We start from the raw sequence: 25244 nt of genomic DNA, 5'->3' as shown, positions 1-25244 counted from the left end.
GCGGGTATGCAGTTTGTGCCAGTGGATTTTCTTTGAACCGTGTGGTAACCAGCCCACAGCGTGTGCTATATGGTACGAGTCCTATACAATTTGTTCGTGGACCTGTTACTGTTTTTAAATTGAATAAACAGTCTGCACTATGAGCGCCTTTTCCATTATGTTTTATTCCTAGAAATCAATCCTGCTCCAGGAGTCCGGAGCCTTCATTGGGAAAGTGCTGCAGTATTTATCCTATACCTGTGCTACAACTCAGAGGTTTCTGGTGCTTGTAATTTTCTCTACTGTTGAGAGAAAAAGGACTGCCAGCGCACCTGCACACCTTCTAATCGAACTGATATATATATATATATATATATATATATATATATACACACACACACACACACACACACACACACACAGTATATATTTGCAATAATTCTGCGGCGACTGTACAATGATTTATTTATTATTTATGATTTGTATGTATGATTTATTTTATTTTGTTCTGAGGGTACTCTGAGGAGTAGCATCAGCTCATCACCCAGAGCTGTATTTATCTTCCAATGAACTTCTAGTGAATCTGTCAAAATAGTCGTCCTTCGATTCTACCTATAAATACTGTTTCTGTGCTGAAAACAAACATAATTTATCATACATGACCAGTCATGGACTAAACAATGTGCCCATCTTGTGTAGGGTAAAACTGTCCTGATCAGAGGATCACTACTGTAACAAGCTGTAATGCTGCTTTATGGTGACTGCACATCAAGGTAATGAACCACAGGACACGCACCATAATAATGTGTCAATGAATTTTGAGCTAAAAATTAAAATGGGCTGGATTTCTTTATTTTTTTTTTAAATGTCATATGTGGCTGTAATTAATACATAGCATAATTGGAGATCTTAATCCAGTTAAATTGCTCTGTCTGGATTCAGAAATGATATATTTTCTCTTGCCACAAGACTGCATTACTTCTGGTGTTTGGGGGCCTAATTCAGACCTGATCGTAGCAGCAACTTTGTTAGCAGATGGGCAAAACCATGGGGGTAATTCCAAGTTGATCGCAGCAGGAATTTTGTTAGCAGTTGGGCAAAACCATGGGGGGTAATTCCAAGTTGATCGCAGCAGGAATTTTGTTAGCAGTTGGGCAAAACCATAGGGGGTAATTCCAAGTTGATCGCAGCAGGATTTTTGTTAGCAATTGGGCAAAACCATGTGCACTGCAGGGGAGGCAGATATAACATGTGCAGAGAGATTTAGATTTGGGTGTGGTGTGTTCAATCTGCAATCTAATTTGCAGTGTAAAAATAAAGCAGCCAGTATTTACCCTGCACAGAAACAAAATAACCCACCCAAATCTAACTCTTTCTGCACATGTTATATCTGCCTCCCCTGCAGTGCACATGGTTTTGCCCAATTGCTAAAAAAATCCTGCTGCGATCAACTTGGAATTACCCCCCATGTGCACTGCAGGGGAGGCAGATTTAACATGCAGAGAGAGTTAGATTTGGGTGTGGTGTGTTCAATCTGCAATCTAATTTGCAGTGTAAAAATAAAGCAGCCAGTATTTACCCTGCACAGAAACAAAATAACCCACCCAAATCTAACTCTTTCTGCACATGTTATATCTGCCTCCCCTGCATGGTTTTGCCCAACTGCTAACAAAATTCCTGCTGCGATCAACTTGAAATTACCCCCCATGTGCAGTGCAGGGGGGGGGGGGGCAGATATAACATGTGCAGAGATAGTTAGATTAGGGTGGGGTGTGTTCGAACTGAAATCTTAATTCCAGCGCAAAAATAAAGCAGCCAGTATTTACCCTGCACAGAAACAGCATAACCCACCCAAATCTAATCTCTCTGCACATGTTATATCTGCCCTCCACTTTATTTTTACACTGCAATTTAGATTTCAGTTTGAACACACCCCACCTAAATCTCTGCACATGTTATATCTGCCCCCCCCCCTGCAGTGCACATGGTTTTGCCCATCTGCTAACAAAATTGCTGCTACGATCAGGTCTGAATTAGGGCCTTAGGGGGTCATTCCGAGTTGATCGTAGCTGTGCTAAATTTAGCACAGCTGCGATCATGAACTCAGACATGCGGGGGGACGCCCAGCACAGGGCTAGTCTGCCCCGCATGTCAGCGGCGATGCCTTTGTACTTCAAGAGTAGCTCCCGACCAGCGCAGCTTTAGCGTGCTGGCCGGGAGCTACTCATTGCTCCCCGGCCCGCAGCGACTGCGTGTGATGTCACGCAGCCACTGCGGGCCACCGTTTCGCCCCCTTCCGCCCATCGACCGCCTCTGCCTGTCAATCAGGCAGAGGCGATCGTAGTGCAGCGACGGGCGTCCATGCGCCGGCGCACTGCAGTGCTGATGCATGCGCAGTTCTGACCCGATCGCTACGCTGCGAAAAACTGCAGCGTGCAAACGGGTCAGAATGACACCCTTAGTCTTTTCATTGCCATAGGAATGATAAAAAACACACACACACACACACACACACACACACACACACACACACACACACACACACACACCTTTCAATAATGCAGCCGTGTCTTTGAGTATTTGAGTACGGAAAATGCCACAATGTTTATCATGCTGAAGAGTGAGAGAGAATTTTTTATTTATTTTTTAATCTCGAGCAGTGTTGATTGTCTGGATGGCTTTTTTTTTTTTTCTTGTTTAGTGTTTTGCATGCACTTTGTGTGTAAATAGGTCTGAGTCTAGAATCCAGTGTTGCTGTGTTTTTACTTACATAAAGTTACATTACACTGAGGTGGTGTTTTTCAGAGCATTACTTCTTCAGTTTGTGCATTTACCACGTGTCAATGCATCAGAAAGTCCAGGGAGCTCTACAGTAGAAATGTGTAGCAAAACACTTTACATTTTTAGGGGCATAACAGTGATGCGATGCTTACCTTGCTGCCTCACGCCACTGGGGCCTTGGGTTCAATTTCCACTAAAGTCCTATCTATTTGTATGGGGTTCCTCTGGGTACACCAGTTTCTTCCCACAATCTGAAAACATGCGGGTAATTAACCAAATATTTACCCTAGGGTATCCATATGATAAAGGAATATAGGGGGGTGATGTATACTATCAATAGGATACATATGATATCCCAGCAGATGGAATGACAGCTGTCACTATACCAACAGCGGCATCCCATCTGCTGGAATCCCGGCGGCAGGGGCAGCAAGTCCCCTCGCCATGCATCGAGCCAAGTGGCTCGTTTCGCTCGCCACAGGTTCTGTTTTCACTTGGTTGGTGGAGTGGACGCACCAACCGTGTGGGAATACCCGGTGGTGGTCGAAATTCTGGCTGTCGGTATTTCACTGGCTGTCGGGATTCCGGCGTCAGTCTCTTGAACGTTGGGATCCCGACAGACGGTATATTGACTGCATCCAGTATCAAGAAGTGCAGAAGTAGACCAATGGAAAAGTTGCTCATAGCAACCTATCAGTGCCTACCTATCATTTTTGTTATTTAAATGCTTCCTCAAAGCTGATTGGTTGCTTTGGACAACTTTTTCACTGGTCCACTTCTCCACTCTTCTCACTGCTTGCTGCATCAACCCCATAGATTGTAAACTCCACTGGGGCAGGGACTGAAGTGACTGGCTAAATATCCTCTGATAAGCACTGCAGAATATGTGTGTGCTATATAAATAACTGTTAATAAATTAAATAAATGCTAGTGTTAAATACCCAAGTAAAACTAGTGGGTATGAAGACTTAATGGTTCAGTCAAGACAGAATTTGGTCTATCTGGGTTTTGTTAACGCTACTAGAATTTGGAAAAGGTTGAACATGAAAACCAGTATTTCTAAGACGGTCACATAACTACATCCCCTTTAACCACACTAAGTGGGTGTATTATTCCAGAATAGCTGTCTTATCTAGTGTCTGGAAAACCATGGCATTATCAACCTATCTGTACTGATGCTGTAAAGTATCAAGACCTTTGAGGTGCAGTATTTTGCACAGTGATAAACTGATTTATTTTGTTTTTCTGTAATTGATCAAAGAATCCAACTGTGCCTTGTTGTTGTTAACCTTTTTGCTTCCAAGGGGAACACTGCTAAAGTAATGTTTGGCAAGCTCTCTGGCAGCAATAAACATCTAAACATGCATATGTAGAGTTTTACTACATTCCTTTGACAAAAACGTAGGCTTTCTACCTTTCTTTATTGCCTAAAACTCAAACAGCACATGCCGTTTTAATCAATACTATATTAGTGACATTTTATTCCTTTACAGACGGAAAGAGAATAAGCCATTGTGTGTAAAATAGAAGTTTAAACATACGTTTTAAAATAAAAATGTGCGTTCTTAGTTTAATGTAAACAATGTTTCGTTTTTTTGGAAGTCTATTCTTACCTCCCACTGTACTACATGGCATGCCTAGAAAACACAAGTATGCCACAATTATTGGTTTATACAGAGGGCCTGACTGAGACAAACACTGTAACAATGGCTCTCTTGTGATGAGAAGTGGTAGGCCTTTGTGTCGCGAGTAACTGTTCTAGTTTATTGGATCAGATATACAGAGTTTTATTTTACTTTTATTGGCAATAGACCAAATTATGTTCACTGTAATCATTTAAAAGGAATCTATATTTTATACTGCATGTAGGAAGAAATTGTGTTGGGCCATGTTTCTGCACCCACTTTTAAACCACTGTTCCAGCCTACATAGCAAACTATTGCTCTCATTAATCACAGTACTTATTGAATACATCCTTCCATTGGAAGTCAGATAATTTATTATCTATGAAAAACTCTAATAATACAATGTAATGATTGCTGCCTCTCATCTTTGTGTCTATGGCGAATCTGCAATATTTACTACTTGAATATTTAACTACTATGAATATTAAAGTGATTATGAATATTAAAGTGATAATTGGATGTGGTATCAACAATGCTGGAACACAATGATGTTATTGCCAAAATGTATATGATATTTTTATTTTATAAAACACCTTTAGCCTATAGTCTTATTCATAAATCACTAAAAGAGACAAACTATAACCCCCATTACCCCATTGTTTCTATAGTATTTGCTTTATATGGAAATATATTTTTTAATTATTTACTGAATCTGTCAAAGCCCACGGGTGTTAAGCGAAAACTCTGATATATGAATAAAATAACAGCCACTGGCCTAACGATTAAAGCGATAACTACTAAAGTAGATGGGTAAAATCATGGTATTAACTTGATATTAATACATTTTAGTCATAACCAAAACAGTAACATTCGCCAAAGCCCAAATTCCAATACTAGCACAAGGCCTTAAAATATTGCTAATAAGTTCCCTAACACTAGCATCAGTACCAGTGGCGGCTCTAGATGTATGGCTGTCCAAAATTCAGAGAAGGAGGTTGTACCAACTGCAAGTTGGTCCCGGAAGGTTATGTTTGCCAGTGTTGGGGTGGTGTGTGTGTGTGTGTGTAAGGGAGGGGGGGCAGTTGGTGTGGCTCCCCTTTTTACCTTTTGGACTGGCTGCCACCCCGTATCTGGAGCCATCACTGATCAGTACCCCTGCCTTGATCATACCTAAATGTTACTAGAATAACCTTCCCTAACATACTTTTTACTTTGAAATCATAAAATATAAATGTCTGGTTTAACTAATGCTGGGGACATTCTGCAAGTCATTTATTTCATTAATACAGATGATATTTTTTCAAATGATATGCCCATTGTTTGTATCTTTAATCTTAAAAGTATATCACATTCCCCAAAATAATCTAAAATATATTTAATAAAAAACAAATAAATTTTTTTTATGCATTATGTAAATGTGTATATATATATTTGGAAATGTGTTAAATGTCGCACTCAATAAAGTGTAGTTATTCAGTGGTTTATAATGGCAATGTTTATTAAAGATACAGATATATTTATGCAATAGATTCAATCTTGTATATGTTCTGTTGCACAATCATTTATATTGGGGCACTGGTGTACGTTGGCCATAAAAGTGAAAGGGATCACTACATGACCACGAAAAATAATCAAAGAGGACTGATCTGTAAGAAACGGTTAAAGCTAAATTATGGAACTTCTGATTTGCCCCAATTTAAATATTTCTGTAAAACCATTGCCATCCGCTTAGCTCCAGAACCAGAAGTGATGTCACATCCACTTATACAATAATGCCAAGTTCAGATGTATAACAACCTTCACCTCATACAGGTTTGTTTTTAATTATCTGTACATATTTTCAGCTAGTTTTATTTAAAAATAGATGTACAGAATTTCAGTTAGCCATATAATATCTAATGCATACAGCAATATTTATACAGAGAGTGAAAAGGAACTGGAGTGTTCTACTGAAAAAGTTACATACACATAAGAACAGTGCAATAAATAGAGTGAGATCCTATATGAATGCTTTGAACAGAAAAGAGGTACTTGTCCTAAGGTGCTTACAATCTGTTATTTGCACAAATTACATTTTGTAAGTGGCCCTTGAGTGGCACTGTCTGTCTGACCACTCTGATAACTCACATTACAAACCAAACTAAACACAGGTCTCATTCTGCAGCCCTGGCTCTTTAGATCAAAGTGAAAATGTAGTTCCCGGGTTATGAATTGAATACAGGTCAGTGAGATCTGGGAGAATGGGGCTGTGAAGTGCGGTTCCTTTTCAAAAACAACTTTTATTGAACAGGCACAACCAAAACAGCATGAAGCAAAGAGAATTGATTGTAGAAGATTCATGTGGTGTCCTTCCAGGCCTCAGGGTATCCCCCCACCCCCTCCCTTACTTTTCTTGCACTCGCTTTAAATTAAAAATGTCCTGGCCTTTTACTAGCTTGATAAGGCGCTCCATTACTACAATTGCAGGCTGCAAAGAAAATATATGAAAAAATGTAACAACATGATGTTCTCTTTTTACCTTGTTTACGCAAAAGGAAACAGATGAACTAGCAGTGAATTTTAATGATTTGTTGTAAATCCTAAGGCTGTACTTGAAATCTCATTCCATGTTCCTTTATGACATGAAGTTAATTTACAGTGTAATGCATTGGAGACCATTTTATCATAAAAATAAAAGGCAGTTATCTGTAGATTATGTGAAAAATAAAACACGTTTTTACTTAGAAATACCGGTGTTTAAAAGGCAGACTTTGTAATAACTATGCAGAATTTCACTGTAAACATTCAAGGATACAAATGTAGCGCAGATGATACAAGATTTAAATACATGAATAAATAAAGTTAAAGAAAGTAAGTTTTCTGTGTTCTATGCCTTTGACAGTAACATTTAAGAAATTGTTTGATCCTTTTCCCAAATTTAAACTCCCCTTTAAATTAAGCTTTCAAACAAAATCTCACTTTTCTATTGGCCAGCAAAGCAACTCGAGACACTGTAAATTCCACCCTTCTATGTGTGTCTGTAATTTATATAGTTTATTCAGAAAGCAATATTCTGTAAACACCATACATGTTGGAGTGAATTATACTTTGGCATACAGTAACAAACGGCTGGCCCGAATTGATGGATATTTGTTGGGATGCAGGCTCTTGGCATCTGTTGCAGCATGCCTTTTTTGACGTTACTTTATTTTATTTTATTTCAATTATTTGATCTTATTGTCATTTTTGGAATAAATAGTAATATAATTCAAGGAGTTGATACTGGAACAATCATTTTCTAATAGTTATCTCCTACATTAATAATAAGAATAGTTTGTTTTTTTAAATGATAGTTATTGCAAGTGTTTAAAGATAAACATATACTTTTCATTTGCTGTACTGTTAGGAGGAACACAGAAAATATTATAAAATATATAAATAACTCCCTTTGAATAAGTTCTCTTTGTTAGACAGCATGAAGGGAGAGTAATTATTTTGAAAACAGAACCCCCTTGATCTGAAGTTGAATTATCTAAACTGCACAACATTTTCTTTGATATGTGAATAGTCAGAAGATGCTACAGAGTTCTGTTAACAAAGACCCTGATTCAAAGTCAGTATTTCCATCTCTACAAATATTTTTTTTTAAGATGGAAAATTAATATCTGTGGGTCCTGTTAACCCCATCACACCAAAGTTCCTCTGCATTGCTCTCTTCTGAACTGTGTTTAGACTTTAAGCATAGAACATAATTTTTACATTTAATCCACAAACCCAGAACAGTTTTTTTTTTTTTTCGCCATTGACTCATGTTTAAATGAATTCCAGTGCAAGCCCTTGGAAAATATGATGCTTTGTAAACTGGTAATGGGTGCAGTCAAGATCAAATTGTGCCAGCAAAACAGTTTCCTTTTGTTTGTTTTTTTACAGTAACTACTAACAGTATAAGCACATTGAATAGTTTATGAACTCAGTTGCAAAATGTAATGTTAAAAAAAGTTTATACTTAGTGTAGTTAAATGATATTTAGCTTTTCACTTTCACATATTAAATTATTAGTGCTATCGTTTTACAGCTATTTAACATATGCTCAAAGAGCGGAGCCCCCCCGCCTGTATGTTATATTAGGCAGAAAATTAGAGTTAGGACGTGTTGTGTATGTCAAGTGGAACATTGTGTGAAGATGATTTAACCCGAGCGTTAGCACCACTGTCACAGATACATATGAATTATTACCTAACTGAATACATTGAACTGAAAAATCACCTACAGTAGCTAATCCAATTCCCAGCAAATACAATTGGGCCGCCTAGTTTTTTTTAACTGTAGACTTTATCATTAGGCAGCGTTTACATTTCTTCATACATTAGGTACCCAGATTGTCATGTACAAAACTATATTGTCCCGCATATTATACAATGCTTTTACATGTATCAGCATGCTACAACTCTCTCTCTATATATATTAACAGATTAAAACTAGTGTATATGTTTACTAATACACACTGTATATACATACATACAAATACACACACACACACACACACACACACACACACACACACACACACACACACACACACACACATCTATCTCTTATAAGTGTATTCCTGCCTGTTTTGTGTTAACATAAAAGGATGCAATCTCGCGATCCCGACAATAATCGTAGTTGCGGTGCATATTCACAGAATACTTGTCATTCATATAATATCATACTGTAAATAGACTTGAAGCAGGCAGGACAATACATGTTGAAATAACCACGAAACATACTGTACATCTAACTGCTGCCCTGAAAGTTTGAGCTTAGAAGTGAGAACTTTTATATGCACATAAGTTATAGAAAGAGAATCCTTGCAAAAACAGCAAAAAAATAAAATAAATACAGACTAATTTAATATAATCTGTTACATCCTTAGATAACTCCAGATATTTAATTGTTCGATAAAGATGCCTGTTTCTACTTACTTGGGGGTGAGGAGTAGGGTGGCCCCTGGTACCAGGAGTTGCCCCCATGATCGCCTAGGGTCTCAGGGTCTTGTTTACAGGTGTCTTCTAAGTGTCCACCAAGGGGAGACGCATCTTTCTCTGCACCTAATGTCCGAGAGGTAAATACAGTCTGCTGCTGATCTCCATCACCCCCAGTGTCCGGGGACTGGGCCTTGCTGGGCTTCCGATGGGAGATCAGGGACTCCACACTGAAGGACAATGCTGGGCTCTTCCAGCCACTAGCCACTTCTGGGCTGCTGCTTGCCACCGGCATCTCTGTCTGGCTAGCCTCGGGCTGTTTGGGCTTTGGCCCCGGGGACCCTTCTCGGTCAAGATTCATGATCTGAGGAAAAGGGGCCATAAAAAGGGGCCATAAAATGAATAGACACTGGGTGCCAGCAGATGATGAGGAGCTGTCCCTGGTCCCAGGAGAGAGAGGGAAAAGAGGTTCGTCAGCAGGAGAGGAGCTGTCCAAGCAGAGGAGGTGCTGTCCCAGTATAATAAAGTGCCCACCAGGGGGGTACAATGCTCCCTAAGGAGAGGAGATGCTGCTGGGCTTACATATTACAGGGAGATTACTGCTGCTTCTCATTCCACATCACATAGCACTGTCTACATAGGAGCAAAATACATAAGAAAGGTTGTTCTGCGTCTGGCTTATCCAAAGTCACCAGTCTGTGTGCCCCTGATCCTTGGCTAAGTAGGTTTCTGTCTGCTTTCTGCTCCCACACTCACTCACACTCACTCCACTCCGCAGCTAATAAACTCCTTTTACTTTCCTTTCATGGCACCGCCCTCCAATGGCAGAGTCCGACCCCTTCAAACGTCACATAGTAGGGTTTCTATTGGCCCAACAGTGTCCCCCTTCCTCCTAAAAAAAAAAAAAAGAAGCATCAAGGCAGAATGAGAAAAAGAAAAAGTTCATGAAGTTCTGGCTGTGGGGTTTAATGGCTGCTTAGCAAGAGACTACATGATTGCAAATAATCACTAGGCAGCCTTATAAAAGGGATCAACTCCCTTTTATTGTCCCCATTGCTACTGTTAAACTGCATTTTATCCTAAATAGTGTCCACTGAAATCAGCTTATGTTTCCTAATAGTTAAACACAGCACTACTACGTAATACAAAACACGTGTTACCTACAGTATATCCACAATAACATCCATTAAGTGTTGGACACAAGGTATTGACTCTCAGCACGTCAGCCTATGAATTACTGTAGCATAACATTACTCACAGCTGAGCACTAAGAAGTGTTAAATAACCATACCTATTAAAATGTCTTAATACTGTAGTTTGATTTCTTCTATGTTTAGATTGTCAGCTCAGCGGTCTAGACGTTTAGAAAAGACCATCATATGGGCAGAGCACCACCTCCTTACATTACTAATGTGGTTAACTTAAACATCAGGAATTTCCTGTCAAACCAATTAATAAGAATAATTATTAGTGCACAGTATCAACCCAATTTATGTGCATCAAAGCAACAGCATAGAGAGGTTCATTAGTAATTCCATTCAGCAGTGGGACCTGCTCCACTTAGCTGAGTAATGGTTAATTCATTACAATGGCCAGGGCTGTGGCGGAACATTGCATTGAATCACCAGGCAATCCTTCAGCAGAAGTCAGAGCATTTAATAAGGCAGACAAGTTATGTTATGCTAGGCGCCAGGCTCGGCAGGATCAAACAGAGAAGCTACCTCTGGGAGAATGTGCTCACTTATAGCCCGGCTCAGGCTCACTGTCCTGGGTCCTTTCTCACAGCCTCTTAACCCATGCAAGCCCAGAGCCTGCAGCAGCACTCAGGGAATTATTCCAGACATATATAACATCATTTATTATATTTAAAGCTGAGATATTGGCTAGCAGCGTTTTCTGACCAGTGGCACACATGTATGTTTCACCTTTAAAACATTCTTTTATTTGAACATTGCATGATTTTTATATTTATATTTTCTTTACACACTGTAGCTTCTCCGCTACTATAAGGAGAGAGAAACATAAATAAATGGTGAGATGGATGGATGGATAGATAGATAGATAGATAGATTAGATAGTGAGAGAGACAGAGGAATAAATGGCGTGACATATGGCGTGACATATCGATATTGACAGTGAAAGAGAAATGATGCAAATAAATTGTGAGATCGTTTGATGATGAAAGAGACATATGAAATAAATATTTTATCATTAAACGATCTCACAATTCATTCACACCGTTTATCTAGCCATATAGATATGTAGATGTACAAAGATAAATGGTGTAAATACATTGTTAGACACATTGATGATGAGAGATACAGATAAATAAATATTGTGTCCACAATGTATAAACAAATAGATGTAATATAGATTGACAGATATCCCATATAGTACTACTGTGCATCTATCTATCTATCTATCTATCTATCTATCTATCTATCTATCTATCTATCTATCTATCTATCTATCTATCCCATAGTCCTGCGATATGTACAGCACCCCGACCCACACCGCACTCCCACAGGTTTTTAAATATTAAAATGTTTTACACTGCATGGACCTAGCAGACCGCTATGAATTGGATGCTTGTGTCAGCTGCAATCTACCAGTCATAAGTTTATCATAATATCATTAAGTAGAATCAGCGAACTACGTATTTATGTGTCTATAGGAATGGGGACAGAAAGACCTGTTTCAGAATTCATGGAAAATAGTAAAGCTGAGATCTTGGCAAGCAGCTTTTCCTGACCAGTGGCAGACATGTATGTTTCACTTTAAAACATTATTTTATTTAAACATTGTATGCTGTCTATATTTACATTTTCTTTACATAGCTTCTCCACCGCTATGAGGAGAGAGAGAGAGAGAGAGAGAGAGAGAGAGAGAGAGAGAGAGAGAGAGAGAGAGAGAGAGAGAGAGAGAAATTGTGTGATAGATAGCACTGTCATTCACAGTAATGCACCATAGTAACATCATATTAATACTAGGTATGCACCATATTAAAGTTATTGCGCCATATTAAAGCTGTTGAACTATTACACCGTATTCGCTTTTTTAAACAGCTCTGCTACTTTGGTCACAGACATGACATGTAAGGAACTGCTTGCCATTGTGTTTCTAATGAAATACTGTACATATCTGAACATGCATTGGCACTGAAATACGTTTATAACGAAGCATGCTTGGAGTTCATGGCCTATAAATATTTACTATACTAGTGTTATCATTGTCAAGTACAATAGATGTATTAGCTAAACATGTGTGTTCCCATTGTGTTCAATGTAATTAAATGATGAATTCATCTATTGAATATAATACATAAGGTTCATGTCAATCCGATTCACTGTAGTATAATGTTGTTACTGTTCAGTATACTGTATATATGGCCAGTCCGGACAAAAGTAATCTCAGGCGAAGCAAGAAGTCAATCTCCCAACTATACATTATTATTATTATTATTATTATTATTAGTAGTAGTACTAGTAGTAGTACTACTACTACTAGTAGTAGTAGTAGTAGTAGTAGTAGTAGTAGTAGTTGTTGTTGTTGTTGTTGTTGTTGTTTATGGCCTAACAGGTTTAAACACTACAACTTGGCAGCAGCCAGGGATTCCAAAAATCATGTGCAGAAACATATGCTGTAGTAACAAGTTCTGCTAGGAATCCACAGACTGACACTTACCTCTGATTAGTCCAGATCCCTGCTTGATCTCAGATGCATTTTAGTCATAAAAGCTTTTTTTGTTTAATTTTGATAAACAATTTACAGTATTCACTTTTTCTCTGTCTAGTACAGTCAATAGCAGTCTCTGAGGGTATCCTACAGCATTTATTAATACCTATAGCGCTGACAAGGAGAGGAGACTTGCGCTTAGTAATAGTCAACTCACGCAAATGACACTGTTACTATTATTATCCTTTATGTATATGGTGCCACAAGGGTTCCTCAGCGCCTGACAAAGTACAGAAACAAAGGAGCAGAACAAGAAAACAATGACTTACATAGAAGACAATGTAGGACATAGACAGGGTATATAAACATTTCTGTATCAGCGCACACGTCATTGAAATAAGCATCAGGGTTCCAAACTAAGGACATGGTGTCATTGTAAGGAGTATGGTCTTGTAGGAGCTACATACTGTAAGTAAGAGGGCCCTGCTCGAGAGAGCTTACATTCTAAAGTACACAGTGTATACAATGTTTTTGGAGTAAATGGATAGCTTCTCTGACTCACTATACACTCTCGCACACATATAGATATGAAGGCATATTACTGTTATCCACACGTGTAGATGTGGACGATTATCATTTATCATGTATTCATGTACAGATAAAAGTTTGTGTGGCAGGAATCAGAATTCGGCGTTGTGTATCTTATTACTGTATATTAAGATCTGGAACATTATGTCCATTGGTTGCCTGATGCCACTCGATGCATGTCCATAGTCCCTGGTAATGAGGTACTTTTAAGTATAAATTAAATTTCCATGCACTGCAAGCCTATAACAGAGCTGCTTTTATTCCGAGTAACACACTCTTCATGATACGTGTAATCACCAGAATTATAGGGAGCTCGTGTTAGCTGGAGGAGATAAGTCAATTAAACCCAATAGAATGGATTCACGGAATTGACTTTAACCACTTACCTGCGACATGGGTACTCCCAGGGGTTGCGCTGTGTTTTACAGAAGTTAGAAAGTAGTTCTGTAACCCCACGTAACTGTATTAGATACATTCGTTAATGGAAATCGGGACAACATGTAAGGTGTAGCATTTGGCCAACATTCACCATTCATGACTACAGTCAGTATTAGGAGTGGAATATGCATAGTTTGCAGTCAGGGCCGTCTTAAACAGCAGTGTGGGCCCCTGGGCACAGCAATGCACTGGGACCCCTACCCATCCTCCAGGGGGGGGGGGGGGGGGGGGGGGGTGCTGTCAGCGGCAGCTTTGATGTCCGGCGGGTGGTAGGGGGTGTACCATCTTCTGCTCAGCATATAGGACCTGGAGCAGTACTTTCTGCTACTTACTCCTTTACTGCACAGGTAGGGAAGAACACTAAACTGTAGAAGGGGCATTGGGATGAATGAAGGGGCCCCAGTACATCACTTCCAGGGTGGTAGGGGGTGTTTAATACACAGGGGAGGGGTGGATAGTGGAGTGGGCTTAATATTCATCATTTTCTGGTGGGAAGGTAGCTTGCATGACTGCAGATATCTCAAGTTCCTGGAAAAAGATTTCTTAGCTTTGAATGGGATAAAAAATTATAGTGTCTTACCTGTCAGGAGGTACTGGGGACTTGGGGATCAGAGATCAGGAGCCAGAGCAATCCACCAACGAATATATAAAACTGCATATTAGGCGTGTGGAGCTTAAGCAGGGACCAGCTGCTTGAAGGCTGATATCTCTGGTACTGGGCATAGTAGAGACAAGCTGCCAGTGTCCACCGAAAGTGGAGAGTCCCAGCTTTTGAAATGTACCCTCAGAAAAACTCTACATTATACAGAGCCTGAGATATCTGGCTAGCAATAGCAATTAACAGGCTTGGATGGGGACCACTGCTTTGAAGTCGGATATCTCTGGTTCCCTATGGCCGATTTTCAAAAATTTGATACCTCTGGAAAGAGGGGACCCTCAGCTATCAGCCTAGGGCCCTTATACTCCTGGGGCCCTTGAGCAAGAGCCCATTGAGCCCATACGAAAAGACGGCCCTGTTTGCAGTATATGTCCCACTCTCTTGCCCGCATTACGAGGTCTTGTTTGTTTCCTTTAATTACATCTTAAAATGAAATCCAGATCTGTGTTGAGTTTATTACAAGCACTCAGCAAAATTCAAGGAAATTCAATTAGATAAATAGTCAGCGCTTGCTCTTGTTGCATGAGGAAGGGGGGAGATGTGCTTAATTTTTTATGGGGGGGAAAGGGGGGGGGGTGTCTCAGGGCATAGGGAGCCGCCAAATTTATGCTAGCAGAAAACACTCAGGTTCTGCAGATAAATGTGGTATCTTCAAAGGCACACAAAATGCTTTCTACTGATTAGGGATAATGATCTAAAGCTCATCTTTCATGCCAGGAGCCTTTACCAGGCATGTAGGGGCGGGGGCGATTTAGCATAACTCTGGATTGGTTAATGTGTATGCAGGTACTGATGATATCCCTCACAGTCTATGACATGCAAGTGATAATATGGTTACTATTAGTTAGATTACTTGCCTCTGTAATATGAAGAGGCGCCCAGTTATTATCATATGTTGTAGGTTACACGTACAGATACTGAAACTTCTGCCACAGACTTTGCAAAATACTTTACGAATATATAAAATGGGATTAAAAGACCCTTTAGTATATGGTCGTTAGTAAATATTGTGCTGTACAATAAACGGTTTCCTCCTGATACAACAGTGCTGCAATTGCTGGTGACAGGGCTTCCAGGTAAAAAGCAACATAACGAATGCAGCTTAACTAAAACAGGTCCTTCTTACTTCACTTGGTAAATGCAACAATTAATAGCGGTGGAACTGGATCCCAGTCTTTCCCTAATATAATACACTATATTTGTGGCTCTATCTGTGTAATAGACGCGAACACCTCAAATGTCTCAAATAGTTTCATTTCACCGAAACGCAATTATTTGACCATCTCACCCGGTGGCACTGCCTGGGAGCATTGCACAGAATTAGAACTATTATCTCACCCGGCGGCACTGCCTGGGAGCATTGCACAGAATTAGAACTATTATCTCACCCGGCGGCACTACCTGGGAGCATTGCACAGAATTAGAACTATTATCTCACCCGGCGGCACTACCTGGGAGCATTGCACAGATTTATAACCACTGTATTATGATAAATCTGGTTTTAGTTTTTCCCATGTTAAACTGAAAGAAATAATTCCATTACTGTTACATTTTACCATAATTTAGTTGCTTTGTATTAAACAATTAATAGTATACTTATCCATAGATTATGACCCCTTTGGCTTTAATATTACTATTTAATATTATAATATAATGGACACTTTTGTTATCTGAAGTGATTTATGGCGATGATGTCGATATATGCCGGGTCTTTGGTATTTTCACAAGCCCAATTTAGGATGCTGGAGACGTTTCCTCTGCAGTTATGTGCGGTATGTGTGCCCGTCCCCTCCCTAGGTCTCTGTGCACAAGGGGCTGCATTATTCCTCATATGGACCAGCAGGGTATCACATTCTTAGCACGGTTAGCGCCCAGCACGGAGCTGGCCCACGGACCGGGCCCCCTCATCTGTAAGTCATTGGGGCTGCTCTCAGCTACACTGCTGTTATGTCTATTGCTCCATGCATGGTGATAATAATATTGTGCTTCTCGGGGCAGGGGCTCCTAGGTATCAATCAGCCTGAGCAGCTCAGCCCATCTCCTCTCCCCTTTGTGAGACTTTTATTAACGCAGCAATAATAAACACTACATAATCCCACCATTCTCCTCAATAAACACCCCCTTATTGATTCAGAATGTACACTCACAGTGATAATATTTATAGAACACAAATTATATAGTGTGTGTACAGTACATACACGTATATATGTATATTGTATGTATACACAGTATATATGTGTGTTTACAGTATGTATATATATATATATATATATATATATATATAGGGAAAAGAAGGCAGCGGCACTCCGGCGTTGAATGAATCAAATGTGTATTAGATCAAAACATTACAAACAATGGTCACGGTTTACCGTGACCATTGTTTGTAATGTTCTGATCTAATACACATTTGATTCATTCAACGCCGGAGTGCCGCTGCCTTCTTTTCCCTATTTTGATGCACCTGCGGAGGGCACCCGGATTTACAAAGCACATCAGAGTGCCGGGCATCCTTGTTTTGTATATATATATATATATATATATATATATATATATATACATACTGTATACTATATGTAATGGGTGTTAAAAAAAAGGGTAACTGAAACTTGGCTGTGTATCTTACAGTAGCTGTTGAGTGACAGCCGGTATGCCGCAGTACACCATCCAGGGACTTGCATGGTGTGCGGAACATTATTTCCAAGTATAAAACTTCTTTCTATAAATTGGGATTTATTGTTATTATTTTTACTGCACATGGCCTGAGTCTGTGTATCAGCAGGGACTCCTAGGTAGCAATATGACCAGTTCTTCATGGCAAGTTTATAGTAAGTACTAATATGCAATTGTTATGAGCTAACATTTCTCAGCTGTTACAATAATACTGTAACTATGTTAATGGTTTAGTCAGCAACATTTCTAATTACCTTGCAATTATGTGCTTACCCTATATAGAACATTACTTTACACACTGTATATAAAAAGCAGCTGGTCTGACAAGACAGTATATATATATATATATATATATATATGACAAAACAATATAAAAAAGTCAGCATTCAAAGGAAAGATGACAATTTTCAAAAACAAAAAACAAAAAACAAAAAACAAACAAAAGAGAAATAGCAAAAACATGCCTTTTTGCTGTTCTTTCATTTTTATTTTTACTTTTCATTACAATCATTTTTAGTACAGGCTTTATTACTTATATTAGCTGATAATAAGGTTGAACATTACAACAGAAAATGTATTTAAAAGGAATATTTTTTGTATTAACATAAATATGTGATCTCTAATCCCCCCCCCCAAAAAAAAAACAAAAAAAAAACAAAAACACAACAACCTTAGGAATACAACTTTTTAAGCTTGTAAATTTTCCAGAGGTATGTACCATGCAGAAAAACAATGCATCTCAGGCTGAACGGCAAAGGGAGGGTTATTATTAGCTCCAGCCATAATTTTGTCCACTTGTACTGTATGTACTTTTCACTAATAATTATTTATGTTTTGCACTGTATCATGATTTATATTGTACATTCATATAGATTATATGGGAGGATTACTGTATAGAGGACATGGTAATGGTTAGAGTTAAACCATATTTATTCCAGTGTTCTATAACTCAGCAATTCAGTCCATTTATATATGTAGACATCTTGGGGTGAATTTTGCATGCACAGCTGGAAGAGAGGACTACAGAATGTGTAATACTTCAGTGAGTTCCTGGCTCCTACTATGCCAACTGAGCACATGTGGTTTAATATGTATGTTAGGTTTATATTATATGGCATGAAATGACTCCCTCTTTAAAGATAGTTTATACATCTAATGCAAAAATGCAAAAATACCAACACAGTTTATTAGTAACACAAGCAGCACTGTGTATTGTACATGACATGTATAGGTTTATATTAATAACATGTGACACCCAACTGTATAAATCGTTTATTATATGCAAATCTTTTACATATGATCTGAGAATTTAGTCTTGGCCTTAAAACTCTCTCTAATCTCTCTCTGTTTCTGTCTGTCTGTCTGTCTGTCTGTCTCTCTCTCTATATATATCCTATCGTTTGCCCGTGCCTTCACTCATGTGGCTGTCTGTTATTTCTCAGTGAAATTAGTTTTATAGAGACAGTAGTGTTATCTAATATTTTGATGTAAATTTGAAATTGTAAACATTGACCACAAAATTTGTTGTAAGCAATATTTGCCCTTTTTCTCCTTCAGGGATTAACACAAAAAGGTTCTTGGGGCTACTAACTCGTGAGCAAGCCATGTAAAGCTGCCCATTGGAGAAGCAGCTGGTCCTGAGATCTATGCCTGCAGTCCTGAGCATTTGCCCCCTGTGACTTGTTGATTTTCATAGTGAAGAAGATACTTACAGGAAACTGCAGGCACTTGAATTGAAAAGGAAGTTTATTAGGGATAAGGGTTATACCTGGTATAAACACAGTCTCACCTGTGCCACATCCCACTACAATCTCTACCTCAATTATGTTCCTCTGCAGAGCAGTCACCTTAAGTCAGGTTTCTTTTGTATAACGGGCAGAATCAAGTTTTGCAGAAGCATGATCAAAACACCAACCTTCAGTGCAGTGTTGTGTGCTGGAAGTCCAGCTGTACTAAATAAGTTCAGAAATTCCACATACAGTATAGTCATTTTGGACTTCAGGAGCCTGCACCCTGCACACACCGAATGTCAAGCATATGCTTTTTCCTTTATTGCTCCTCTCCCTGATGCCACATCAAGATCATACATACCACAGTCTCTTTTTAGGTCATCAAATATACAATAGTGTACACGCGATCCAATTTCATCCAGTGGGTTTTGCATGATGCCGGCACAAACAGACAGACAAAAATTCAGAAATAGTATTTCCTTCATCTCCATAGTTCATAAACAGAGTTCATATACATTCATTAGAAGTAAATTTCTCAAAACAAAATTGCTATGTACAGACAAAACCCTTACAGTTTTGTTGTCTATATTATACATATCTATCTATCTATCTATCTATCTATCTATCTATCTATCTATCTATCTATCTATCTATCTATCTATCTATCTCTCTCTCTCTCTCTCTCTCTCTCTCTGTCTATCTATCTATCTATCTATCTATCTATCTATCTATCTATCTATCTATCTATCTATCTATCTCTTTGTCTGTCTGTCTGTCTGTCTGTCTGTCTGTCTGTCTGTCTGTCTGTCTATCCACATATATATGTATGTATGTATGCACAATGGGGGTGATTCCAAGTTGTTCGCTCGCTAGCTGCTTTTAGCAGCATTGCACACGCTAAGCCGCCGCCCTCTGGGAGTGTATTTTAGCTTAGCAGAATAGCGAACGAAAGATTAGCAGAATTGAGAATAGAAATTTCTTAGCAGTTTCTGAGTAGCTCCAGACCTACTAACAAATAGCAATCAGTTCAGTCAGTTTCGTTCCAGGTTTGACGTCACACACACGCCCAGCGTTCACCCAGCCACTCCCCCGTTTCTCCAGACACTCCCGCGTTTTTCCCTGACATGCCTGCGTTTTTCCGCACACCCCCAGAAAACGGCCAGTTTCCGCCCAGAAACACCCACTTCCTGTCAATCACCCTCCGATCACTTCTACGATGAAAAATCTTCGGACGTGAGTAAATCTACTAAGTTTTGAGCTAAAATACTAACCGCATGCGCACTGCGTACCATGCGCATGCGCATTTTTGCCTTAATTGCTCCGTTGCGAAAATCGGCAACGAGCGAACAACTCGGAATCACCCCCAATGTGTGGAAAAATAGACCCTTCTTGCAACACAGAGGGAAAGGATATATTCTCGACAAAATGGAAGAGATAATAGAGAGTTATTTGTGCACACACAAGAGCAGGCCATGATTTCATATTTACCTCAGCTCTTTTTAGGTTACAGTTTACAATTCTGAAATTTGTCAGAATTTTAGTAATTTGCTAATTAATTTGCAGGCTTGTCCCAAAAGTAGCAACAGTACATCCAGAGGCGCATCACATCAGTCACAGTGCTCCTCAACAAATATTATTATTTATTAACAGTTTCTTCTATAGCGCAGCAAATTCCATTGCGCTTTACAACTGGACACAATTAGAAGACAAAACCGGGTAAAAACAAACAGTCATAGAGGTAGGAGGGCCCTGCTCGCAAGCTTACAATCTATGGGATATCAGTCCTTAGTCTTGGAAAAGGAATTTACAGTTTCTGTGGAACGCATTCTTCCTACATTGTTCTACAGGACAAGTTCTACTGATGCCCTTATAACTTACTGCATACGTGTGACCACTTTTGTCCTAGAGCATGAATATTCTTCATTTCTCTGCACACTGATGAGGTTATTTCCAAAGAATAAACCAGTAATGTGCTCTGGTCCCCCCGACCAGCAAAGAGAGTGTAGTTGTGGGAACCAGACAATATACTGTAGTGAGCACTTTTATGTGTTTTTCACTAATAGATATTTATGTATCTTGCTGTTTCAAGACATATTTTGTACATATGTACAGGATATAATATATACAGAATATGCTTGCTAATGGGTGTGGTATGGTATGCCGGCGGCCGGGCTCCCGACGACCAGCATACCAGCGCCGGGAGCCCGACCGCCGGCATACCGGCAGCGTGGCGAGTGCAAATGAGCCCCTTGCGGTCTCGCTGCGCTCGCCATGCTGCGCTCACCACGCTGCGGGCACGGTGGCACGCTACGCGTGCCACGCTATTTATTCTCCCTCCAGGGGGGTCATGGACCCCCACGAGGGAGAATATGTGTCGGTATGGCGGCTGTCGGGATTCCGGCGCCGGTATACTGTGCGCCGGGATCCCGACAGTCGGCATACTGAAGACCACCCCTTGGTAATAAATAGTGTGAGATTCTCTTTTCTCTTTGTTAATCCACATAATTATGTAAATAGCAGCCTGTAATTATTTAGTAATGTATACATGTAACCTGTTTTTCTTTCTATGTCTAAGGGGCAGATGTATTAAGCCTGGAGAAGTGATAAAGCAGTGATAAATGTAAGGCGATAACACACCAGCCAATCAGCTCCAATATGTAAATTGACAGTTAGGAGCCGATTGGCTGGTGCGTCATCACCTTGCATTTATCACTGCTTTATCACTTCTCCAGGCTTAATATATCTGCCCCTAAAAGTCTATTTATCACCAGATGAGAGTAGGTGGTATATAAGTATCATACTGTATTTTGAGAAATGTGCCACATGTAATAGAGACAGCCCTGATGTCCCCTCTCTCTGCTGAGTAATTCAAAACATAAGTGAGTGTGAAACAAGAACTATTGTATGAGGAAAACTTCAAGTGTAATTTCTGAAATATTGAGTCTAATAGATTTGTATGGGCTTGCAGCATATATTACCCCTATCATTCCAAACCTTTTATCTCATGCTGTAATAAATACAAAGCTCATTGTTTCTGTACTTGTCATTGTACAAATAGCACAGGCAATATATTGTGTGTTATTTGCTATCTAAATAAGTATGTTGTTTGCAATGAACTTACTAGCACAAAAGCAATTTTTATTACAGCACATGTCATTAGTGACATTAACTAGATAGGTTTAGAAATTCAGAGGCAGTCCGTTGTAGTGCTGATTTATTTGTAAGAACACTATGACCGGCACAAAACAATTTTTTATTTTTTATTATGCTGTAATCACTTGTTTGTTATAAAAGCCCATTTTATTTGCGTCACAATATCCCATTTACTGATATTTACCTGTGCATCTGGCACTGCTGGGGGCAGTACCTGTGCATCTAGCACTGCTGAGGGCAGAACCTGTGTATCTGGCACTGCTAGGGGCGTATGTGTGTCTGGCACTGCACTACTGGGGGCATCTGTGTATCTGGCACTGCACTACTGGGGGCATCTGGGTATCTGGCACTGCACTACTAGAACCGTATGTGTATCTGGCACTGCACTACTAGAAGCGTATGTGTATCTGGCACTGCTGTGGGTATCCATGTATCTGGCACTGCACTACTGCGGGGCATCTGTATATCTGGCACTGCACTACTGGAGGCGTATGTGTATCTGCACTGTTGGGGGTGTATGTGTATCTGGCACTGGACTACTGGGGTCATTATTTGTATCTGGCACTATACTGGGGTCTTTATGTGTATTTACTGCTCTCTCCCGGTGTAACCCAGGCATATATACTGCTGCTCTCTCCTGGTGTAACCCAGGCGTGTATACCACTGCTCTCTCCCGGTGTAACCCAGGCGCGTATACTATTGTTCTCTCCTGGTGTAACCCAGGTGCATATACTACTGTTCTCCCCCGGTATAACCCAGGCGCATATACTACTGTTCTCTCCTGGTATAACCCAGTCACATACACAACAGCTTGAAGTGGGAAGCGAGTTAAGAGCCGATTTCTTTATATACTATGCTAGGTGGCGCCTTTAATGGCTGGCTACTCCCCTCTGGTCACTTGGCCACATCCCTTCTAGCATATGGCAATGCCCCATAGCGGGCCCCTGTGATTGCATTTCCCTGGTGGGCCCCTCATGTCCCAGTCCGACACTGTGCTGCCATGTCCATAATTGCTTACAACAAGGCTCCTGTCACTCTGAGGCTGCGCCCACACCATACCTCCCAACTGTCCCAAATTCAGCGGGACAGTTCCGCTATTTGGACACTGTCCCACTGTCCCACTGCAGTTGGGGGAGCCTTTGCTCACCCACTGCTCTGCTCTGCAAAGCAGAAAGTGATCTCTGAATACATGCAAGTGCACGGCATCTATTCAGTGCTGGGAGGGGAGCAGGGGGCTGCACAGGGAGCGCTGAGCACGCTCCCAAAATGATAGAAAACCTGGTCCACGGATCGAGGCCACGCCAACTGGGCAGAAGCCACATTCCCCCTATCAGAGGCTACACCTACACATTGGGGGTAATTCAGACCTGATCGCTCGCTAGCTATTTTTTGCAGCGCCGCGATCAGATAGTCGCCGCCTATAGGGGACTGTATTATCGCTTTGGAAGTGTGCGAACGCTTGGGCGGCTGCACGGTACAGAAAAGTGTTCTGCAGCTTCTGAGTAGCCCGGAACTTACTCAGCTGCTGCGATCACTTCAGCCTGTTCGTGGACGGATTTGACGTCAGAAACCCGCCCTGCAAACGCTTGGACATGTCTGCGTTTTTCCAAACACTCCCAGAAAACGGTAAGTTGACACCCACAAACGTCCTCTTTCTGTCAATCTCCCTGCGATTGGCCGTGCAAATGGATTCTTTGCTAAATCCATCGCTCAGCAATGATCTGCTTTGTACCCATACCCTGTGCCTGCGCATTGCAGTGCATACGCATGCGCAGTTCGGACCTGATCGCAGCGCAGCGAAAAAACCTAGCGTGCGATTAGGTCTGAATGACCCCCATTGTTCTAGGATCAGCACCCCATTTTGAGAGAGCAATAAAGTCATATATTAAATTTTTTAGATATGAACAATGGGGTTCATTCCGAGTTGTTCGCTCGTTATTTTTTTTCCGCAACGGAGCGATTAGTCGTGAATGCGCATGCGCAATGTCCGCAGTGCGACTGCGCCAAGTAAATTTGCTATGCAGTTAGGAATTTTACTCACGGTTTTTTCTTCGTTCTGGTGATCGTAATGTGATTGACAGGAAGTGGGTGTTTTTGGGCGGAAACAGGCCGTTTTATGGGAGTGTGCGAAAAAACGCGGGAGTGGCTGAAGAAACGGAGGAGTGTCTGGGCAAACGCTGGGTGTGTTTGTGACGTCAAACCAGGAACGACAAGCACTGAACTGATCGCAGATGCCGAGTAAGGTTGAAGCTACTCAGAAACTGCTAAGAGGTGTGTAATCGCAATTTTGAGAATCTTTCGTTCGCAATTTTAAGAAGCTAAGATTCACTCCCAGTAGGTGGCGGCTTAGCGTGTGTAAAGCTGCTAAAAGCAGCTTGCGAGCGAACAACTCGGAATGAGGGCCAATGGATTTAAATAAGGTTGTTCAGTAATAAGCTAATGTTCCACTGCAGTTTTGTTATAAAGTAAAGTGTTACCTCCCCACTCCATCAGCAGATCTTAATTTGTCTCAAACATGTAAAATACTGGGTAAGAGAAACATGAATATCTTTTTCTTCTACATTTGACTGGACCAGTGAGAGGTAAATTTAGATCCAAAGTATGGATTTGTACCTGCCAAACGCCATATACTTGACATCTCTACATTACCTCTCTCTAACCTGTTGTCGGTTCTCACTCTCTCATTCTCCATCCTATACCATGTGGCAAGATGGAAGAAAAGCAGAAGTGAGATACCAGTGGTACTAACAGGGACTTTCTAGAATCTTTTGAGTGCATATACACTATATTACAATATAATACCCTTTCACATCGCACAAATAACCCGGTACCGACACGGCATATTGCCGTGTCGAACCGGGTCAGTGTGCGATGTGAAAGCACACTGGCCGATTTAGCGGGTCGCCTGACCCGGTAAATCAACCCGGTAAAAAAGAAGGGTTTTACCCGGGTTGATTACCGGGTCAGGTGCGGTGTGAATGGGAGCCGTGTCGATGCGACA

At 40.4% G+C, this 25244-nt stretch overlaps 1 protein-coding gene across 1 annotated transcript in view; it reads right to left on the bottom strand.

Annotated features, from left to right (window-relative positions):
* The window catches only part of LOC135055042 (homeobox protein MSX-2-like), a 368401-nt gene that overhangs the window by 7388 nt on the left and 335769 nt on the right, over positions 1-25244 (bottom strand). The window contains exon 2 of the mRNA XM_063958628.1: positions 9332-10223. Within this exon, the coding sequence (XP_063814698.1) occupies positions 9332-9713 (382 nt within the window). The 5' untranslated portion in view covers positions 9714-10223. The remainder of the gene's footprint in view (positions 1-9331; positions 10224-25244) is intronic.

The sequence above is a fragment of the Pseudophryne corroboree genome, chromosome 3, assembly GCF_028390025.1.
Source record: "Pseudophryne corroboree isolate aPseCor3 chromosome 3, aPseCor3.hap2, whole genome shotgun sequence".
Lineage (NCBI taxonomy): Eukaryota > Metazoa > Chordata > Amphibia > Anura > Myobatrachidae > Pseudophryne > Pseudophryne corroboree.
Note: the sequence above shows the minus strand (reverse complement) of the source record. Positions and strands in the feature narration are given on the sequence as shown.